The sequence below is a fragment of the Eptesicus fuscus genome, chromosome 7 (assembly GCF_027574615.1).
Source record: "Eptesicus fuscus isolate TK198812 chromosome 7, DD_ASM_mEF_20220401, whole genome shotgun sequence".
NCBI lineage: Eukaryota > Metazoa > Chordata > Mammalia > Chiroptera > Vespertilionidae > Eptesicus > Eptesicus fuscus.
This window is the reverse complement of record NC_072479.1, coordinates 9,745,979-9,767,801: the sequence shown is the minus strand read 5'-3', so window position 1 is coordinate 9,767,801 and position 21,823 is coordinate 9,745,979. Positions and strand designations below refer to the sequence as shown.

At 44.1% G+C, this 21,823-nt stretch overlaps 1 protein-coding gene across 3 annotated transcripts in view; it reads left to right on the top strand.

Moving 5' to 3' along the window:
• MTUS2 (microtubule associated scaffold protein 2) overlaps positions 1-21,823 on the top strand; it is a 366,940-nt gene that overhangs the window by 46,220 nt on the left and 298,897 nt on the right. Inside the window, exon 3 of one of the 3 annotated variants that reach the window (XM_054719702.1) lies at positions 14,237-14,431. The exons of 1 other annotated variant lie outside the window; for it this stretch is intronic. In XM_054719702.1, coding sequence (XP_054575677.1) covers positions 14,237-14,431 — 195 coding nt within the window. Of the gene's footprint in view, positions 1-14,233; positions 14,432-21,823 lie in introns of all 3 variants that reach the window. One more of the 3 variants, XM_008158182.3, reaches the window with a different exon arrangement.

The following is a 21,823-nucleotide window of genomic DNA, read 5'->3' as shown; positions in this document are numbered from 1 at the left end:
TCACCAACACTCTCCGTGCGACCACACACTCTCCCTTTGTTCTCTCACTCACACACTATCTTGCAGTCTGCCTTCCCATCGGCAGCCATCTTCTTTCTCCTCTCAGTGATTGTTTTTCTATAGAATTATATTTAAATGACAGTCAATAACAAAAGAAAAATAAGAACAAATAAAATTATTCAGGTTTGAAATATGAAGATCTGCAATCTTCAAAGGATTTATCTTTCAAAAGAAAAAATTATTACTTCGAAAGAGCAACACATTTTTAAAGCATTCAATAGCAACAAAATCTCTTTTATCTTTTTCTTTGGTAAAATCTTGTCAGATAAAAATAAGAGACAGCTTCTTTGTGTAGGATTTGAATATTTTATTCTAGAGGTTTTATAAATGTTTATTAATTTTTGAAGCTATTTTAATTACTTTCTCCACTATGGTTATATGTGTTTGGAAGTGTCTTTGATGTGCTGCATAAGCATTTCTTCCACCTGCCTGTTTGAGGGGTTTGGTGGAGGGCTCACAGTGACAGACCCGCTCTCTGTCTGACACAGGCCCTTTGAAAGCCAAGTTTCTGAGAGAGATTTGGGAAAACAGCCATTGCTTCAGGTAATGTAAGCCTGTTACTGAACTGAAGGCAAGAATTGTTTATGCTCTTAAACTTTTGTTTTAATATAATAGCTTTATTGAGACATAATTCACATACTACATACAATAACCCTTTTGGAGGACATAGTTCAATTGTTTTAGTATACTCACAGAATTTGCAACCATAACTACAATCAATTTTAGAACATTTTCATGACCCCATGAAGAAAGAAACCCTGTACCCATTTTCAGGCACTCCTCATTTCTCCCAAATCCCAGTCCCTGGCAACCACTAATCTGCTTTCTGTCTCTATAGATTTGCCTATTTGGGACATTTCATATAATGGAGTCATAGAATATGTGACCTTTTGTGTCTGTCCTCTTTCACATACTTAACCCTTTGCACTCGCTTGCTTTTTTCTCGATTCCTGCTACCAATGCTAACTGTGTCGAGTCACACTCGACATCTGAGTGCAAAAGGTTAATGTTTTCAGGGTTCATCCATATGGTAGCACGTGTCCATACTTCTTTCCTTGTTGTGGCTGAAAAATATTCCAGTGAATTGGCACTCCACATTTTGCTTATCCACTCCCCGCCAGTTCGTGTGTATTTGCACTGTTTCTACCTTTTGTTATGAATAATGCCACTACAAGTAGAGACATTCTTTCATTTCACATGTAGAAGTAAAATTGTTCTGTCATATAGAACCTCTCTGTTTAACCTTTGGAGGAACTACTAGACTGTTTTCCAAAGGGGCTGCACCATCTTACATTCCCACTAGCAGTGTATGAGGGTTCTACTCTCTCCCACAGCTACATCCACACTTGTTAATGTCTGTCTTTTTTTTTTATCATAGCTACTCTAGTGAGTGTGAAGTGTATATCATTGTGATCTTGATTTGCATTTTCTGATGGCTAAAGATGTTATGCATCTTGTCATATGCTTATTAGCTATCTGTATATTTTCTTTGGAGTGGAGAAATGTCTATTGAAATCCTTTGCCCATTTAAAAATTTGGTTACTTTCTCTCCATTACTGAGTTATGCAGTTATTTATACACTAGAGGCCCGTTGAAGGAAGATTCCTGCAAGAAGAGGGCTTCTTTGGGCCTATTCCTGCAGGAATAGGGCTTCCTGTGGCCAGAGCAAAGCAAAGAAGGGAGCGAAGCCCGCTGCCTCACTCCCTCCTGTCTCCACTGCCTCATTTCCCTCCCTTCTCTGCAGCTTTACTCCCTTCTGCAGCACTTGGCTTCCTTCTACACTGTCTTCAGTCTTCGCTCCATGCCTATGTATGCAAATCAACCTCTATTTTTGGGGGGTTAATTTGTATACTCACTGTGATTGGCTGGTGGGCGTAGCAGAGGGATGGTCAATTTGCATGCTTCTCTTTTATTTGTGTAGATTTTTGATACTAAAAAGTTATCAGATATATAATTTGAAAATATTTTCTCCCATTCTTACGTTGTTGTTTTCTCCCCACATTCTTGTTAGCATCCTTTGAAGCATAAAGGCTTTTAATTTTTATGAAATTCAATTATTTTGTCTTTTGTTGCTTATGCTTTTTGTGTCACATATAAGAAATCATTGCCTAATCTGAAGTTGTGAATATTTATACCTGTGGTTTCTTCTAAGGGTTTTATCATTTTAGCACTTACACTGAGGCCTTTAATCCACTTTGAATTGTTTTTAACATGATATGAGATAGTACTCTAACATCCTTCTTATGCATATGTGTATCCAGTTGTCCCTGAACCATTTCTGGAAACGACTGGTTTCCTCCATTGGATGGTCTTGGTAGCCTTGTTGAAATTCAGTTGACTGTAAATGTTGGGTTTATTTCTAGAATCTCAATTCTGTTATATTAAGCTATATGTCTAACTTTGTATTAGTGCTACACTGACTTGATTACTGTAGCTTTAAACTAAGTTTTGAAATTGGAACATGTGAGCCCTCTAACTTTGTTCTTGTTTTTCAAGATTATTTTGGCTATTCTATGTGCTATGAAATTAATATCAGCTTTTCAGTTTCTGCAAAGAAGCCAGCTAGGATTTTGATAAGGATTGCATTGCATCTGTCCATCAGTTTTGGGAAGTATTGCCATCTTATCAATATCAAGTATTCTAATCTATGGACACTTACTTGTGTATTCTGATTCTTATCAGTAATGTTTTCTAGTTTTAGAGAACAAGTTTTATACTGCTGTGTTAAACTTATCCCTGACAGAACCACCTTGGAGATATGGATGAACCCATACCAAAATTGTTTGAATGTCCATTTAGTATTAGGAAAATATTGAGGTAATTTGATTAATAGTAAAGTAAAGTGAAATATTACAGAGCAGTGTTTTTATGAAGTAGCTTTGTGGTCTAGAAGCAATGCAGTTCATACTTCCAGACACTTGGGTATCCTAATATATAAAAACCCAGGGTCTGTAACAATTGACTGAAGGCTCAACTGAACACCAGAAGTCAGTCCTGTAATCAGTGCTGGCTTACCGTGGTGACCCAGCACTGACTGCCGCCGGTGTGGGCACAGAAGACCCAGCACTGACTGCCGAGGGGGCTGTGGATCAGGCCCAGAGAGAGGCCCAGAGAGAGAGGCAGGGTCTGAGCCACAGCCTCCGTGGCAGCTGTTGATCAGCCATTGCCTCTCTCTTTCTCTCTGGGCTTTGCCAACAGCTGCACCTCTGTGTCTCTCCAAGCCTCCGAGGGGGCTGCTGATCAGCCCTGCCTCTCTGATCAGGCCTGGAGATAGGCCCGGAGATGCTGACTGGCATAGAAACTGACCAATCAGAACCAAATCAGGGTGAACTGTGAGGAGCCCATGGCTGCCTAGGGGGCGAAGCTTTTGATGCTGATTGGCATAGAAACCAACCAATCAGAACCAAATTGGCCAGCAGGGGAGGGCAGTTGGGGGCGAGGTCAGGCCAACAGGGAGGGCCATGGGGGGCAAGATCAGGTTGGCAGGGGAGGACAGTTGGGGGAAACCAGGCCAGCAGGGGAGGGCAGTTGAGGGCGAGATCAGGCTGGCAGGGGAGGTCAGTTAGGGGCGATCAGGCAGGCAGGCAGAGGCAGTTATGGGTGATCAGGCAGGCAGGTAGAGAGGTTAGGGGCAATCAGGCAGGCAGGCAGAGGCAGTTAGGGGCAATCAGGCAGGCAGGCAGGTGATCAGTTAGGAGCCAGCGATCCCAGATTGTGAGAGGGATGTCCGACTGCCGGTTTAGGCCTGATCCCTGTGGAATCAGGCCTAAACCGGCAGTCGGACATCCCCCAAGGGGTCCCCAATTGGAGAGGGTGCAGGCTGGGCTGAGGGAACCCCCCTCCATGCATGAATTTCATGCACCGGGCCACTAGTAAGGTTAATAAAATTGTTTAAAAACCCTCTACTTTGGTTTTTACATTATTGGAACTTCACGAATGAGGTGACTACATAGCTACTTCGATGATGAAATGGAAAACCTCAAGTGCCTCACCTTCCTACTAGAGGTTGGTGATGCCATACACACCTCAAGAGAGTATGAAAATTATTGCTTACACAATTGAGCTCTCTGGTGAGGGCAGGGCCGCCCTCCCAAGCAGGTGCACAATGGCCTGGAGAGGGCAGGGAAAGGAGATTCACTTGGAGTTTATTGTGATCAGGGTGTGGGTAGGGTGCATGTTTCAGACTCAGGTAGGTGTTTGTGTGTTTGGACTTTCCCATGGGTTCCAAAGGAGGGAGCGCCAGGCTTTCCTAGATCTGGGAAGAGGGAGAGCCCTGATATTTGACTGACAAAAATGTGCTCTATATCATTTAATTGATTTTGAACTTGTTTAGTAAGACAGGATGTTGCTCTACGAGGCCTGCAGCCTGAGGCCAGTAAAAGGAAGGTGAAAGTTCCATCAAACACCTTGTTCAAGAGCCTTGTGTGTTCTGAGAAGCCAAATGCTTGCCTTTTTCACTCTCAGAAATGGGTGAAACTCCAAAAGTGAACAGGGACTGTCTTTGGTGAGGTCACGTATTGTGGCTATAGGAGGTGTGGAAACATGCGTGAGCTTGATTTTTATTCTGGGTGACTATGACACAAAAGATCCAGAATTTTTGGTAGTTTGTTTGTTTTTTACCTCAAAAGGGACAACATTGAGCAGGGATCAGACAGCCAGGCAATGGCTCAGAGAGTAAAAGTATACAAATAGGATGACTTTATGAAGTTTGTCTAATTGTTATGACCCTTGGGTCCCATCTTTTCTCAGGGGCATTTTGGTTAAAGGATGAAGAGCAGTAGCTCTCCAACAAGCTCTGTCACATGTGATGGCCATCCTTCCATCTGTAAAACTCCCATTGCTGTTCATCAGTTGACCCAAGAGACTTCCCAGGGAGCAAAGGTGTCTGGGAGTGGAGTGATCTTCAGCACTATGGCATCAGGCAATGGACTGAGGACAGGGAGGTCTACCCACTCCTGTAGGTGGGATATGCCAGAAGGCCCTAGTTTGGCTCCATCCTACAGCAAGAAAACCTGCTAGCTGCGCTGGGTGTCAAAGAGTCAGGGCCAATGAGAGCGTCTCTTTTCAGGGGAGACCAGCATGTGTCCAGCAGTTGCCACTCTAATGCTGTAGTGTGCAGGGCCAAGGAGGGCAGTTCTTGCATTAAAACCCATGAGCAAATTATAGTCATTGTGAGTGGTCTAGAAACTCCAGGAGGCACAAGCGGAAGTTGCTCAGTGAGGGAGTCTCTGAGGGCTCTAATGGAAGTGCTTGTTCATTGTAATTTGGACAGATTCTAGAGCTGTTTGTTGGAGGGGACCCCGATTAAGGAGGACTGAAGTGCAAGTAACAGCATAAATGGACTTTAAGTAAAATTTTCAAATGAAGAATGTTTGGCCTCCTGAACCCAAAAGAGACCCAAAGATCTTGGGCTTCTTTTAATATTATGGGGGCTGATACTATCATTAGCTATTTCTTGACAGTGTCAGGGATGGAGTACCCCACAGTTTACCAAATCATTTTTAGGAATTTAGGATGGCAGAGCCTTGAACTACATATTTGTATTTCCTGAGTGAGTGTGTCAAATGAATGTCCGCAGAGGAAGATACCATCAATGTCATGGTAGACCTGAGCTCCTGGAAAAAGTTGGATACAGTTAAGATCTACCTGAAAAGATTGTGTGATATGGCAAGGCTGTGAGGAACCCCCTGGGTAGCCACCATGTAAAGGTGTATTGTGTCCCTTTGGAAGTAAAAGAAAACTTGGCTGAGAGGCTGTTGAAATAGCAACTGAACAGAACATGTTATCCAGATCTATAACAGCAAAACTATTTTCCAGTTTTTGATTTAATGGAGTCAGTAATTTCAATAATACTGTGTCAGAGGCCTTAATGAGTAGCACCATAGCCTTAAGGTTGCATAATCCACTGTGAAGTGTCATTTATTTCAGGTTTAAAAACAGGTCAAATAGGTTGTTAAATGGAGAAGCACTGGGCTTGTATAATGAGTTTCAATCTTTTCAGGCTTTGCTTTAATTTACATTGGGCCATAGTAACTACTTTAATTGGAGGTATGGTCCCTGGGGTCCCATTTTGTCAAGCCAATTTGTATGTGTTACAAATTTTATTTTAATTAAATTTATTCATAATTGAGTGTTCATGTTCACTGTGGGATATTTTAGGGCATGGGTGCTATGTGCTATAACTGGGAAATTTAGGCAAGATGATAATTCTTGTGGTTGAAGTGAAGCCTATGTGTATCCTCTATTTTTTGTTCAGTAATTTTCCTAAGATTATAGAATATTATAGGGGATACATTGTTTAAATTTAATGAGATCCACGGGAATAACTTAATTTAAACCTTAATATTGATTAAGGCCACGAAAGTTTGCTAATTGGTGCCTTTAAGCAGATGTTAGCATTAATTCGGAAGCTGTGTTGTAGAGGCACAACAGTCAGTCGGTGCCCCTTTCTTGTTTGTTGTATAAATTCTTTTAGAAAATTTTGGATTTCCAGTTCCAAAATTAGGTCCAACTGTGGACATCTGTTTTTACTCTGCTATACCCAGGTTTTTTTTTTCTCTCTCTATTCCTCCCTCCTTCCTACCCCCTCTTTCTTTTTAAGCCTTTGTTGTATTTACTGGGGGTTCTCTGTACTATGCTTACCTATATATGTGAAACCCTAAATGACCGGTCAACTAGTCGACCGGTAGACCATTTGACTGGTTGCTATGACATGCACTGATTACCAGGATGCAGATGCTCAATGCAGGAGCTGCTCCTGGTAGTCTGTCAGCTCCCACAGAGGAAGCACCGCTCAGCTGACTGTTGAGCGCCAGACACTGGGCTTATGGCTGGCGAGCATAGCTGAGGTGGCACAAGCCTCTCCCACCTCTGTGCAGTGCTACCGAGTGAGTGGCAGCAGTGGCAGCAGGCAGTGTGCCAGGATGAGCAGGAGCAGTGCGGCGCCCGGCCAGGGCTCGGGCTCCTCCCTGGATGCCTGCCGCTTTGCGCACTATTACATTCCTTGGGCCAGGCCTGCGAGGATTAGACTGAAACCTGATTTCGAGAGGGTGCAGGCCAGGCTGTGGGACCCCACCAGTGCATGAATCCTTGCACCGGGCCTCTAGTATTTTATAAAATTTCTCAGAGAGCTGCAAATCAGTATCCACCAGGGTTAGAGGCCTCCCCCATGGCAGTGGTGGCTTTATAGGATTTAAGGACCCTGGGTTTAAGAAGGTTTGAATTAACTCCTTTGCAGTGCCACAGAGATGCCATGGAGTTTTCTCTATAACTCTGTGGATCAGCATTTTTATTGTGACAGAGATGTAGACAGCAGCAGCAACAGAGGAATATAAGGGGACTGCTGAGCCATCTGCTCTTTAGTGCAGGCCTCAGCACTTCACATGGTTCCTTTTTTATTCTCTTTTTCCCCATAGTGACTGCTTTTCCATGAGTGACCACACAGTGAGCCTGTGTATAACACCGGTAGTCTTTCCCCTGAGCTAAGCATTAGTCTCAACTTCATTCTAAGATGCACAGATAGGTTCAGCCTATAAAGTACATGACCCAAGGCCACTCTGAAATAGCTCCACCTGAATCCCATATTCCTGTTCTTAAAAACCAATTAATTATTGAAACTTCCATCGTAGTTCAGGGAAATCATTACAAAGGCTCTGGAGGGCTCACTAGCACAGCATGAGCAGCATAGCTCAGAGCAGGAGCTCGCCAGCAAGCAGCAGCTCAGAGGGCAGTTGCCAGTCAACAAGCAAAGCAAGAACAAGGATTCCCCCATGGGTGGTCACTGTCTCAGTATCCTGATCACAGCACCTATTGTTGTAGTCACCCTGAAGAAGTAGGGTGGACCCACCCCAAATTCTGTTTGTAAAGACCAATTAAACCATGCACAAAGCAAGAGGACATTTATTACATAACTAGAGGCCTGGTGCATGAAATTTGTGCACTCGCGGCGGGGGTGGGGGAGGGCGTCCCTCAGCCCGGCCTGCACCCTCTCGCAGTCTGGGAGCCCTTGGGGGATGTCTGACTGCCACTGGGGTAGGAGAGGCTCCTGCCACCACCGCTGTGCTCTCAGGGTGATCCTGGCTCAGGGCTTCTGGTTGAGTGGCACTCCCCCTGTGAGACCACACTGACCACCAGGGGACAGCTCCTGCATTGAGAATCTGCCCCCTGGTGGTCAGTGGGCATCATACTGACCAGTCGTTCCGCTGTTCAGTCTATTTGCATATTAGCCTTTTATTATATAGGATTGAGGTCTCTCTGGCATGTCTGAAACTGGCTCAGCTTTTTGTTGTTGTTGTTAGGTGGGGCTGTGGTAGGGCTCCCATGGAAGTGGGCAGTGGCTTATGTAGTTTGAATCTCTTGCAGGTGTCAAAGGAAGGAGCACTGGGATTTCTCATCAACTTTCCCAGATATGGCAGAAAGGGGGTGGGGAGTATAGAAGGGGGTTTGAGACTTGATAGCTGTTAGTAGTCAAACAAACAAAAAAATGGAATCTGACCCTTGACTATAGTTCCTAATTATTTTTTTAAGCTATTGGGTCTAGTCATTAGACTATCCATTGCAAGTGGGTCCAAATACAATTGACTTTTGTATGTTGAACTTTTTTTAGTAACCTTGCTAAGCTCATTATTATTTCTAACTAGAGACCTGGTCACAAATTCATGCATGGGTGGGGCCCCTTGGGATGGCCTGCAGAGATCAGGCCAAAACCCACAGTCCAACGCTACCTGCCGCTCCTGCCTGCTGATCCCGCTCATCCTGGCCCCTCTGTGCCTGCCACAGGCTAGTGCCCAGTCAGTCCCAATTGAGAGAGGCTTGTGCCACCACAGCAGCGCTCACCAGCCATGAGCCCTGCATCTGGTGTCCACCCAAGGGAGGTGGGGTGGGGCTGGGATGCAATTGGCCCTCTGGGCAGTTGATGGGACGTCCTTGCTGGCCCGGGATCCAGATCCGTTCCACTGACATTTGCACCGGTTGTTGGGAACCACCTAGTGACCGCTTTTATATTGTTTCTTCCTTGTGGAGCATCTAGGGAGGGGGAGTGGCCACGGTGCCTGAGGCCAACTTCCAGGAGGCTGGCAGCGCTGTCGGGATCGTAGTAGTGACACCAGTCCATTGGTGCCTGGCCCATTCTCTGGAGATTGGAACTGCAGGGCTACTGAGGGAGTGAGTGGCTGCTGCCGGGCTGGTGGGCTGCTGGGATGGGTCAGCCAGCTCACGCTTTGGGAGCTCACTGACCACCAGGAGGCAACTCCTGCATTGAGCATCTGCCCCCTTGTGGTCAGTATGAGTCATAGCGACTGGTTGACTGGTCATTCGGTCACTTAGGTTTTTATGTATATAGATAGCTTTTAGATTTTATATGATTTTTCTTATACAAGCAATGTCATTAACAAATAAAGTTTTGCCTTTGATTGCAATATGCATATCTTTTATATTATTTTCTTGCCTTATTGCTCAGGCATGTATTCATTTTCATTCATCTTAAAAGTATTTTCTAATTGGCATGTGATTTCTTCTATTACCCATTGATTATTTAGTAGTGAGTTTCTTAATTTACATATATTTGTGAGCTTGACAAATTTCCTCCTGATTTTTATTTTTAATTTCATTCCATTATGATCACAGAATGTACTTATATAATTTCAATCCTTTTAAATTTACTGATGCTTGTTTTATAGCTTAATATATAGTTTATCCTAGAAAATATTTTACATGCACTTGAGGAGCATGTATAGGGTGGAGCAAAAGGAGGTTTACAGTTGTATGTGAAACAGTTTATTTTTGTATTATTTTTATTAATTTTGCATTATTTTTCATATGAACCTACACTTGCTTCACCCTTTATTTTTTGCTGCTATTGGACAGAGTGTTTTATAGATATTTGTTAAATCTAGTTGGTTTATAGTATTGAAGTCTTCTAAATTCTTGCTGATTTTCTTCCTCATCATTCCATTATCAAACATGGAGTATTGAAGTCTCCAACTATTATTTTGAATTGTTTATTTCTCCTGGAAATTCTGGAAGTTTTTGCTTTGTGTATTTTGGGGCTCTGTTGTTAGGAGTATGTAATTTATAAGTGCTATATTTTGTTTACTATGATAAAAATATCCCTCTTATTTCTTTTTTGTTTTAAAATGTATTTTGTCTAATGTGAGTATAGCCACTCCAGCTGTCTGATGGTTTTTCTTTCCACAATGTGTCTTTTCCCATCCTTTCACTTTTAAACTAATTGCAAATTTGAATTATTTGAATTATATTTTTATCTTGTTTTTTCATCTAGTCTGACAATCTCTGCCTGGTGATTGGATCATTTTATACATTCACATTTAATGTTATTACTGATAGAATTAGAAATTAGATTTACATGTGCCATTTTACTTTTTGTTTTCTGTCTGCTCATTTCTTTTCTGTTTCTTTATTCCTCATTACTAGTTTCTTTTGCACCAAGTGTTAAAGAAAGTAGTAATGAGGAGTGATATTTTCTAGTGTAGCATTTTAATTCTTTTAGTGATTTTTAGCTATATTTTTATTGCTCTAGGGCTTACCAGATACATCTTAACTTGTCAGAATCTATTTAATATTAATACTACTTTCAGTGAGCTATAGAAATGTTACTCCTTTGTAGCTCTATTTACTCATTCTTCCTTTTGTGCTATTGTTCTTATATATTACATCTATGTCTGTTATAATATTCAATACATATTTTTAGTTATCTATCCTAATATATAAAAATCCAGGGGCCTTCATGACCGAAACAACTGGATGGAACACTGAACAGCAGGCTGTGTGGGGCAACAAGGCTAGCAGGGGGGTTAGTGAGGGATGGCAAAATGAAAGACAGCAGGCTGTGTGGAGCAACAAGGCTGGCAGGGGGGTTATTGAGGGGTGACCAAATGACCAAGCAGCAGGCTGCATGGGGTGACCAGGCCAGCAGGGGGGTTAGTGAGGGATGACCAAACGACTAAACAGCAGGCAGTGTGGGTTGATCAGACTGGCCGGAGGGGTAGTTGGGGGTGACCACGCCAGCAGGGGGCAGTTGGGGGCGACCAGGCTGGCAGGGGGGGTAGTGAGGGGTGACAAGGCCAGCAGGCAGAAGCGGTTAGGGGTGATCAGGCAGGCAGGCAGGTGAGCAGTTAGGAGCCAGCAGTTCCAGATTGTGAGAGGGATCTTGGATTGGAGAGGGTGCAGCCTGGGCTGAGGGGACACCCCCACATGCAGAATTTCATGCACCAGGCCTCTAGTCTATATATATAAAGAGCCAGGGTCGTAACATCCAAGACGACCGAAGACTCGACCGAATGCCAGGGTGCGCGTGCAGCAGGCAAGCAGGCTGAACTGCTAACCTCTCACAGAGAGAGAGATGCGGGGCTGATCAGCAGTGGCAGCGGCTGCTGGCAAGGCCTGGAGAGAGAAGCAGGGTGATCAGACAGCCAAGCCTCTCTCTCTCTCCCAGAGGTCAGCAGTTCAGCCTGCTTGCCAGCAGTCTGCTTGCCAGCCTCCCTCTTCGGCCCTTGAAACAGCCACAGCCGCTACTGATCAGGCCCTCCCCCAGCACAGGCGCACAGAGGCCCCTGCCGCCCCGCCCCTGACACTGCGCGCGCAACCTCCTCCTGTCTGGTCGACCTATTACGGTATCCCAGTTAATTAGCATATTTCTCTATTATATATATATAGATTATATATATATATAGAATACTAAGTGACTTGGCCTTTTTTCTTTTTAAATTTTTTATCATGGAGTATTTGTATCTTGATAACATTCTGTTTCTATATGGTACAGAGAGGCTTCTTATAGTGTCATGATGATAATAAGAATACTGCTCAGACATAGTGGTACTGAGATGATGGATTTATATAATGACTAGAGGCCCAGTGCACGAATTTGTGCATAGGTGGGGTCCCTTAGCCTGGCTGGCCATCAGGCCCTATCAGGGGGGCTGGCCGGCCATGGGGAGGGACCGCGGGAGGTTGGCCAGCCAGCCGTGGGAGGTTGGCTGGCCATGGGAGGTTGGCTGTGGGAGCACACTGACCATGGGGCAGCTCCTGCATTGAGCATCTGTCCCCTGGTGGTCAGTTTATGTCATAGCAACCGGTCAACCAGTCATTCAGTCGTTCGGTTGCTTAGGCTTTTATATATATAGATGTTTTATTATTTTAATAGCTAGATTTGCATATGTTTGGGAACTAATTTTGAAGTTTGTACTAACACAAAAGCAAGAAATAGAAAAGGAGAAGAGAAACCTAACATTAATTTGAGTACGTGTCAAGTTTGATATTATAGGCAGGGATACTTATATTAAACCTACAAGGCCAATTTTGTGATCCTCAGTTCCTTCTGGGGAAGGAAGCTGTGGTTCTTAGTATTAGTTAATGGGTCCAAAGGTACACCACTAGTAACTGGTACAGCCTAGATTCCAACCTGGCAGACCACAGTCTGGGCCCTTTCCACCTCATTCCTACAACCAACAAAAGGTTCATACAATGATTCTTTTTACCTGTTTCTACGACTTACACATACTGGTTATAATTATTAATGAATAGTGGCCACAAGGGTCCTTTGCCCATTGTATGTCAGATTTTAAGGTGTATCTCAATTGCACAGTTCTAGGGTAACTTGAAACAGTAAGTATTCTCATTCCATTCAGCCTTCTAAGCACTTTGTATCTTTCTTTATGACCCTACAATAGGGTTAGTGTCTGTTCTGGTCCCATCCACCTTCTGCCTTTCCTTCTCTTTGAGTTCTCTGATGCTCCTGACCCACAGTGAGGGGTTTTATCAGGAAAGTGTGTTTGTGAATGTGCTAGATTGGACCTTCAAGGTTACTCATGGCATATTTATGGTAGAAGTGGATTAATATTCACACTCTGTGTATTGTCTATCTTGCTTTCGACTGAGAAATATGTATATATATACTAGAGGCCCGGTGCACGAAATTTGTGCACAGAGGGGGGTTGTTGCTCAGCCCAGCCTGGTGGGATTGGGCCTAAACGGGCAGTCGGACATCCCTCTCACAATCCAGGACTGCTGGCTCCCAACTGCTCGCCTGCCTGCCTTCTTGATTGACCCTAACCGCTTCTGCCTGCCAGCCTGATCACCCCTAACCACTCCACTGCCAGCCTGATTGATGCCTAACTGCTGTCCTGCCAGCCTGTTTGTCCCCAACTTTCCTCCTCTGCCGGCCTGGTCACCCCTAACTGCCCTCCCCTGCAGGGTTGATCGCCTCCAACTGCCCTCCCTTGCATGCCTAGTCCCTCTCAACTGCCCTTCCCTTGCAGGCCTGGTCCCTCCCAACTGCCCTCCCCTGCTGGCCATCTTGTGGTGTCCATCTTGTGTCCACATGGGGGCAGCCATATTGTGTGTTGGAGTGACGGTCAATCTGCATATTACTCTTTTATTAGATAGAATAGAGGCCTGGTGCATGGGTGGGGGCCAGCTCATTTGCCCTGAAGGGTGTCCTGCGGATCAGGGTGGGGGTTCCCTTGGGGTGTGGGGCAGCCTGGGTGAAGGGCCTGTGGTGGTTTGCAGGCCAGCCACGCCTCCTGGTGACCCAAGCAGAGGCCCTGGTATCTGGGATTTATGTATCTTCTACAATTGAAATTTTGTAACCTGGAACGGAGCCAAGCCTCCTGCTCACTCCGTGGCCGGCAGCCATTTCTCTTGGGATTGATGTATCTTCTATAATTGAAACTTTGTAGCCTGGAGTGGAGGCCTAGGCCAGCCAGGGATCCCCACATAAAAACTTTGTAGCCTGGAGTGGAGGCCTAGGCCAGCCAGGGATCCCCACACAACCCTTGCCTCCTGCTCTTTCCAGCTCCGTAGCTGCCACCATTTCTGTTTGGATTTGTTTACCTTCTATAATTGAAACTTTGTAGCCTTGAGTGGAGGCTTAGGCTGGTAAGGGCAGGCAGAAAGCTTAGCTCCCTCTGTTGCCAGGGAAACCCAAGCCTCCCTCCTGCTCTCTATGGCTGTAGTCATCTTGGTTGGGTTTATTTGCATATTTGCTCCTGATTAGCTGATGGGTGTGGCTTGTGGGCGTGGCTTGTGGGTGTAGTGGAGTTAGGGTCAATTTGCATATTACTCTTTTATTAGGTAGGATATATATATATATATATATATATATATATATATATATATATATTTGTTGTTGTTGTTTGTTTGTTTGTGTTCATTTTAGCAGATTTAAAGAAAGCCTCCAGTTCGAATGCTGCCAAATCCTGTCTACCGAAGTCTGGACTTCGTCCTCCTGGATACTCACGCCTGCCTGCAGCCAAGCTGGCGGCGCTTGGCTTTGTGCGGAGCTCCAGCGTGACCTCTGTCTCCAGCACCCAGTCCCTGGACAGCGCGCAGCCCGAGCAGAGCCGGCTGGCTAACTGTAAGTGGGGTGGCTGGGCAGGCAGCTTGCACGGTTCACCAAATAGGAGCAGGTGAATTGGCATATGCGTGTAACAGTGTTTCATTTTCTTTATGTAATAAGCTGAATATTTGGGTTGACTAGCTTAATATACCATCATTGGGATTTTTAAAAAATAATCTACTGAAGAAAAGTAGCCTGTTTCACACAATCATTTTCTCAGTTATGGGGAATTGATGGGATGGAAAAAATACTTTCAAATTACCCTTAAACTAGAAAATGAATTGTTCAGGGACTGATTCCAGGAACCCTTTGCTTCATGGTTTCTAAGTAAAAAGTCCAAGATCCATAAAAGGTGTTACCACTTTGTGCTCTCATGAAACATATTATATTTTAAATATTAATGGAAAAATCACCTGTGATTACCTGTAATGCCTTCATATTGATGGAGCACTTGACTGGATATCTAAAAGTTAATTCCAAGCTGTTAAAATTGGAAAGCACAGCTGAACTTTTTCAAGTCTGTGACCAGGATGGTCCCCATTAGCTGATATGATTGTTAACAGTCTCAAAGCATGTCACAACAGCCAGTGTCCCTAAAGAAGATCCAGAGGCTGCCCATTTGGCTAAGCCTTTGATGACCAAATCCCACCTCAGCCTCATCAACTTCAAAGTTATTGTTATTGGATCTGAAGCCATGGCATCTTAGATGTTGGTTAGCAAGAATCTGCCGAGGGCCAGGGAAGTTTTAGAGGTTTTTATGTGGGGATCTATTTTGAAGGGATTATGGTAGTTGGATCAAATTGGAGGAGGGAGAGGGACAGGGACAAGGACAGGGACATGGATAGAGGAAAAGAGAGATTGGGAGATCAAGCTGAGAAAGAGTGATTGAGAATGAGATTGATTTCATATATATATATATATATATATATATATATATATATATATAAATTTCCTTCCTCCAAGCTTGTTCTTTCTTTGTCTTGTGTTTATAGAGGTGATCTGTGGAACATTTGTACACTTAAAGTTCTAAATTTTGGTCTACTTAGTTGTTCCTAGAAGTAATGCATGCATTTTCCTTTATCTTGATGTGTTTGTAAGCAGTTTCTAAGAAGTTTTTTACTCACTTGGTTTCCTGAAGTTGCTGTGGCCCAGACCTACTTTCCCATCAGATTCATTTTAAGAATACCATTGTAATTAGGGATTATACCATGGCACAGCTGATGTCTCAGAATCTGAAATGGGAATATATTAAGGAACTATTTGCAAATGTGTAACTCAAGTTTTTAGATATGTATGTGCATAACAATCTGAAGATTTTAAAACATAGAAGCAATTCTTTGTCATTATTTTTAGTAGTAAAACTTCCAGTGACATATTTCTCTTTTCGAAGGAGCATGAAGGAAAAATATCTCATGTGGTATATATATTTCTAAGGAAAAAGTGAAGATTTTGATTCCTTAAAAAAATTAACCTCAAAGTGAATTGAACCATATCCCCATGGTGTCAGCTTTTGCTAAAGGAGAGCTGACAGATGTGGACAGAATAATTCCAGGTGTGCTTTTGGCATTTCTAATCACCTCTGCTTCAAAGGAAACTAGATAGGCACCCCCTGAACACCCTTGGGTTATGTGCCAGAGAAAATAACTCCTAGTTTAAAGGCTTCATATTAAAGAATGTTTAATATTTCTATTCAGAATTTTCTATTTAAAAAAATAGTATCTTCGAATTTACTTTTATTTGTCACTGAACTATAAATTTGTACTTCACCGGTGAATCACAAAAAAACTTCACAAGTATTTTAATAGATATCTTAGTACCCTTAACTATCCTATCTAATAAAAAAGTAATATGCAAATTGACCATCACTCCAAGACACAAGATGGCTGCCCCCATGTGGACACAAGATGGCCGCCACAAGATGGCCTGCAGGGGAGGGCAGTCGTGGGCAGTTAGGGGTGACCAGGCTGGCAGATGCGGGCAGTTGGGGGAAACCAGGCCAGCAAAGGAGGGCAGTTGGGGGTGACCCAGGCCTGCAGGGGAGGGCAGTTGGGGGGGAACAGGCCTGCAGGGGAGGGCAGTTGGGGGGGACCAGGCCTGCAGGGGAGGGCAGTTCGGGGGGACCAGGACTGCAGTGGAGGGCAGTTCGGAGGGACCAGGCCTGCAGGGGAGGGCAGTTGTGGGAGATCAGGGCAGCAGGGAGGGCAGTTAGGGTTGACCAGGCCAACAGAGGAGGGCAGTTGGGAGACACCAGGCCAGCAGGGGAGGGCAGTTTGGGGGGTCCGGGCCTGCAGAGGAGGGCAGGTGGGGGGACCAGGACAGCATGGGAGGGCAGTTGGGGGGGACCAGACCTGCAGGGGAGGGCAGTTGGGGAGGCAGGCATGCAGGGGAGGACAGTTGGGGGGGGTCCAGGCCTGTAGTGGAGGGCAGTTGTGGAGGGGGGACCAGGCCTGCAGGGAAGGGCAGTTGAGGGGGACCAGGCCTACAGGGGAGGGGAGTTGGGGGGGACCAAGCCTGCAGCGTAGGGGAGGACCAGGCCTGCATGGGAGGGCAGTTTGGGCAATCAGGTCAGGAGGGGAGGGCAGTTTGGGGGGACCAGGCCTGCAGAGGAGGGCAGTTTGGGGGGACCAGGCCTGAAGGGGAGAGCAGTTGTGGGGGACCAGGCCTGCAGGGGAGGGCTGTTGGGGGCAAACAGGCCTGAAGGGGAGGGCAGTTAGGGGTGACCATACTGGCAGGGGAGGACAGTTAGGGGCAATTGGGCTGGCCGGGGAGCAGTTAGGCGTTGATCAGGCTGGCAGGGGAGTGTTTAGGGGGTGATCAGGCTAGCAGGCAGAAGCAGTTAGGGGCAATCAGGCATAGGCAGGAGAGCGGTTGGGAGCCAACAGTCCTGGATTGTGAGAGGGATGTCCAACTGCCCACCAGGATCGGGCCTAAATGGGCAGTTGGACATCCCTCAAGGGGTCCCAGATTGGAAAAGGTGCAGACTAGGCTGAGCGACACCCCCCAGCCCCCTTGCACAAATTTTGTGCACCAGGCCTCTAGTTATTCTTATAGTTGTTCTTAGATTTAATATAAAGGAAAATTGTGTTTTTGTTCCTTAGTGGGGAGATGATGCTTTGATGACAAGGATTAAGTAAAATATGAAGGAAGCTCTTGAAAGACTGAAAGTCCTATGATCACATCTTTTTTGGTTTAGCTCATAGAAGCAGCTAACATGATATCAGAGTTTGTTCCATCTTTCTTCTTGGAATGCTGTTCTTTTTTCAGACACTACTTTCCCATCGCATTCATTTTAGGAATACTATGATTAGAGATTATGTTGTGGCACAGTAGATCTCTCAAAATCTGAAACATGACTATAAAAAGGAACTATTTTTAAATGTATAACTCATGTTTTTAGATACTCATGTGCTGTAATGTCAAAACAATGTCCATAGTGACTGTGGAATGACTTAAGTGATTGACTGTGAATCCTCAGTGTTTCCTGGACTACCTTGGCTTTGCTGCAGCTCTTCTGTGCAGTATTGCTGGGTTCTGAGGGGCAGGTGATGATGAGTGTGGAAAGCGGAGGCCTGTGAATCCCCTGGGTCTCGGCAGTTCTGTGTGGAACCCTCCACCTAACTCAGGCTCCGTGCTATCACTGCAGTCCCACTGGACAGGGGCTTCCTTTTTGCAGCCCCCACCTTCCATCTCTTTTTACCTTTTCCACAAGGTTTTGACAAATGGAGCAGACACAAGGAGATGGACTATGTCTGTAGGTCCTGGGAACCCAAGGGTATCTTAGCATCCACTTTATAGCTGAGCAAACTGAAATCAGGATGGCTAACTTGGGCCAGTGTTCTTTCTCTATTTAGTCCCTAAAGCTGCCATACAGGGTGAAGACACACCCAGGATTTAAAACCTTTTCTTTCTATTACTGAAGCAACTCTTAGAGTTGGCGTTGCCTTGAGGGGCCCCTCAGGCCAAACCCCACCTTACCTACCCTGCCCAGTGTCTTCAGCCAGGGACCCCTAAGTGTGTGGGCTCTGTAAGTGGTGGGGAGTAGTCCACTTGTGAAGAAGCTGGCTCTGAGACTGGGCTGCTCACTGTGTGGGTTCAGGCTGCCTCTCTGTAACTACCAACTAGTAGCCCGGTTCCTCTGGATGAATTCAGACCTTTATCTTCATTGTGCTACAGGAGACAGCCCTCGCACGTGTTCGCCTCCTGAAGGTTATGAGATAGACCCATTGAGAACTTCAAATAAAACTTTAAATGACACTAGTGACCCAGAGCTTTTTTAAGATTGAAATTGAACAGAAAAGAAAGTAATTCTTTAACTTGAAACTTAAATTTAAAATCATAGTACTTGAGCATGTTTGACCCAGGATGTAGCTCATAATTTTTTTATAGCTTTCAGAGAAGGGGAAAAAAAATATACCTGAGGCAATAGAAACTTAGAGAAAAACAATTACTGATGAATGTAGTGTTGGTAACATGCTATAGACTAAAGTATACCTGGCTGTCAAATGAATCAGCAGTTAGGTGTAGACTTGATTTTCCCAGTGGGTAAGTAGGTATAATTTAAAGTTAAAGCCTTTGAGGGTGTGCATGTGGGTGGGGGGAAGAGGAAGACTTAGGGTTTCATGAATTAATCATTAATGGAAATAGGTCATATCACCTAAGGATAGAATACTTTATGTAGAGGATCATACCTCATTGTGTATTCTGAATAGCATCTAACTTACAGGGTGCGCAGAAACAGAAAATCTCAGAAAAGAGTATGATGGAGGTTACATTTGCAGCTGCCCTTTCCAGTTTCTCCTTAGCTTCCTCTCTTTTTATACCATCATGTCTTCTCTATGGGATGAGCTAAGACCAGAAATCACAACATAAAGAATTTGAAAAGATAAATTCACACCCCCACACACCAAAAAAAATAAGTTCCCCCCTTTCTTTTCTTTTCTTTTCTTTCCTTTCCTTTCCTTTTCTTTTCTTTCCTTTCCTTTTCTTTTCTTTCCTTTCCTTTTCTTTTCTTTTCTTTTCTTTTCTTTTCTTTTCTTTTCTTTTCTTTCTTTCTTTCTTTCTTTCTTTCTTTCTTTCTTTCTTTCTTTCTTTCTTTCTTTCATCTTCCTTTCTTCCTTTCTTCCTTTCTTCCTTTCTTTCTTCCACTTTCTTTCCTTTTTTTTGGTGCAGGAAGTAGTAGGATGTTTGGGAAAGTAGGGCTATAGCTGAGGAGTTGGACAGGGATGCTGACATCTAATCTAATAATAGATAAATATGCAAATTGACTGCACCTTTGCTACACCCAAGCCACGCCCACCAGCCAATCAGGATGAGTATGCAAATTACCCCAACAAAGATGGCGGCTAATTTGCATATCAAGACAGCGTTGAAAGAAGCCGAGAGCTGCAGAAGGGAGTAAAGCTTCGAAGAAGCAAGCAAGCCGGGAGGAGGGGGGGAGGAGAAGGGAGGAGCGAAGTCAGGGCCGGGGCGAAGGGAAAAGCAGGCGGGCTGGCAGAGAAGGCGGGGCGGGCGACAAGGGCGGAGGGGAAGCGGGGTAGAGTGCAGCAGGAAATCCTATTGCAGGATTTTTCCTGCAACGGGAACGCTAGTTTGTATAAATAAAGCATGATACAGGATGCATGTGCCACAGCCCTAGAAATGACAAAAAGTTGGGGTGGAGGGCTGGTTTCTGATTGGGATGATCAGGGAATTTCTCAGAGCGCTTGTAAGCTGGGCAATATTTTAGGAAGTGAATGTGGGCTCTAGGAGATCATTGTGGGAGGGGTGCATCCAGAAAACCACCTGAATCCAAGGGCCAGCCTTACTGGTGCAGCAGTCAGTTCATCAAAATGTTGTCTGTCTGCTGACTACAGAGAGCCATGTGTTTAAGCTTCCCAAGTTTTGTTCTTAGAACGCATCCATTTCAGGTTTTTGGTCTTCCCTTTGGTCATCTAATTTATAGCTTTAGCAATTATAACTTTGGATATGATGTTGAATTCATATTTGCAGCCCCCACCTCTCTCTAGAACTATTCACCTACCTTTCAAATGACCTTCCAAATATCTTCAACTGGGTGACTCAAGTTACCTCAAACTGAATATTTCCCCTTAGGGAGTCTTTTATTATCTTTTGCAAACCAATGCCTACTCTCCAAGTTGCTCTATCTTTAATGATATCTATGATCTCCTGGTTGCTGAGGCTGAACATCTCAGAATCAGCATTTTCTGTTATCTTCCTTTGTTTGCTTTTATATTCAGTGATCAAATCTGATCAGTTCTTTCTCTCTCACCTTCACCCTAGTCTCTTCTCTTCTCATTATCTCCGTACCTCTCACCTAAACTATTCACTGAACATTTTCACTTTCTAATCCATAAGGCACTTGATCCTAAATAATTTTCCCTTTGACCCTGTTTGATTGTTCTATGGTGTCCCTGTCATTACTTCTACTCTTTCCTGGGTGTGCAGGTCCTCCATTACCTGTCCAGCCCTCTTCTCACCTTCCCTACCTACACACCATCCCCTCACATATATCCTCAACTAGCCAACCAGAATTATTCACATTTTTCTCTGAGAGATTTATGCTTAACGGCCTTTGGGTCTTGTTGTGAACCATTCATCTCTGCAATGCTCTCTCTCCCTCAAAATCTCTCTATAGATTGTCATTTTCAAGTGCAATTACTTCATAAACAATTACTGATGAATTTAGTGTTGGTAACATGCTATAGACTAAAGTAAATACCACTTTCTCCAAAAAGCCTTCCTTTTTCTGTGAACCCAAAGTTATCTTTTCTCCTGGGAGCTTCTACAAAGCACTTGCTTTTAGCACTTTTGTGAATTTGCACATACCATGTCATTGTAATTATTTGTTCCTATGTCTTGTCTCCCCTATGGATTGTAAGGATTGAGGATAAGGGTTATGTCTCAATTTTAGTGTCTCTCATACTACTTCGCATGGCATTTACAGTAGAATTTCAAGAAGCATTTTTCCCTAATAGAAACATTTTCTCTTAGGTGAGTATGGAAAAGAGAGACCCTTGAGAGTAACTTGGGCAGCTTTTGGAAGTATTTTGGACTTGGAATCATTTTCACTTTATCAAGACTTTCACAGGTTTTGATAGTTTATCTTTGTGGTTTTCACACTTTTCTAGAATCTCTAAAATATTGCTTCCATTGACTATGGTGTACCTATAGATAATTTATACAACTCAAAGAGGAGAAAAGATAATAGGTCATTCTAAGTGTAATTATATTCAGAGATAATTTATCATGTAGACTGACCTCATAGTTTCACAAATGCCTAATAACCTATATATCTCCTTGCATATAATTAGCCATTTTAAAAGAATTGGGCTAAAACCTTACTGTTGAGAATTTTCATGAGAGTATTTCAAAGTTTCCAAAATTAGGTATTTCAATTTGGAGAGATTTGAT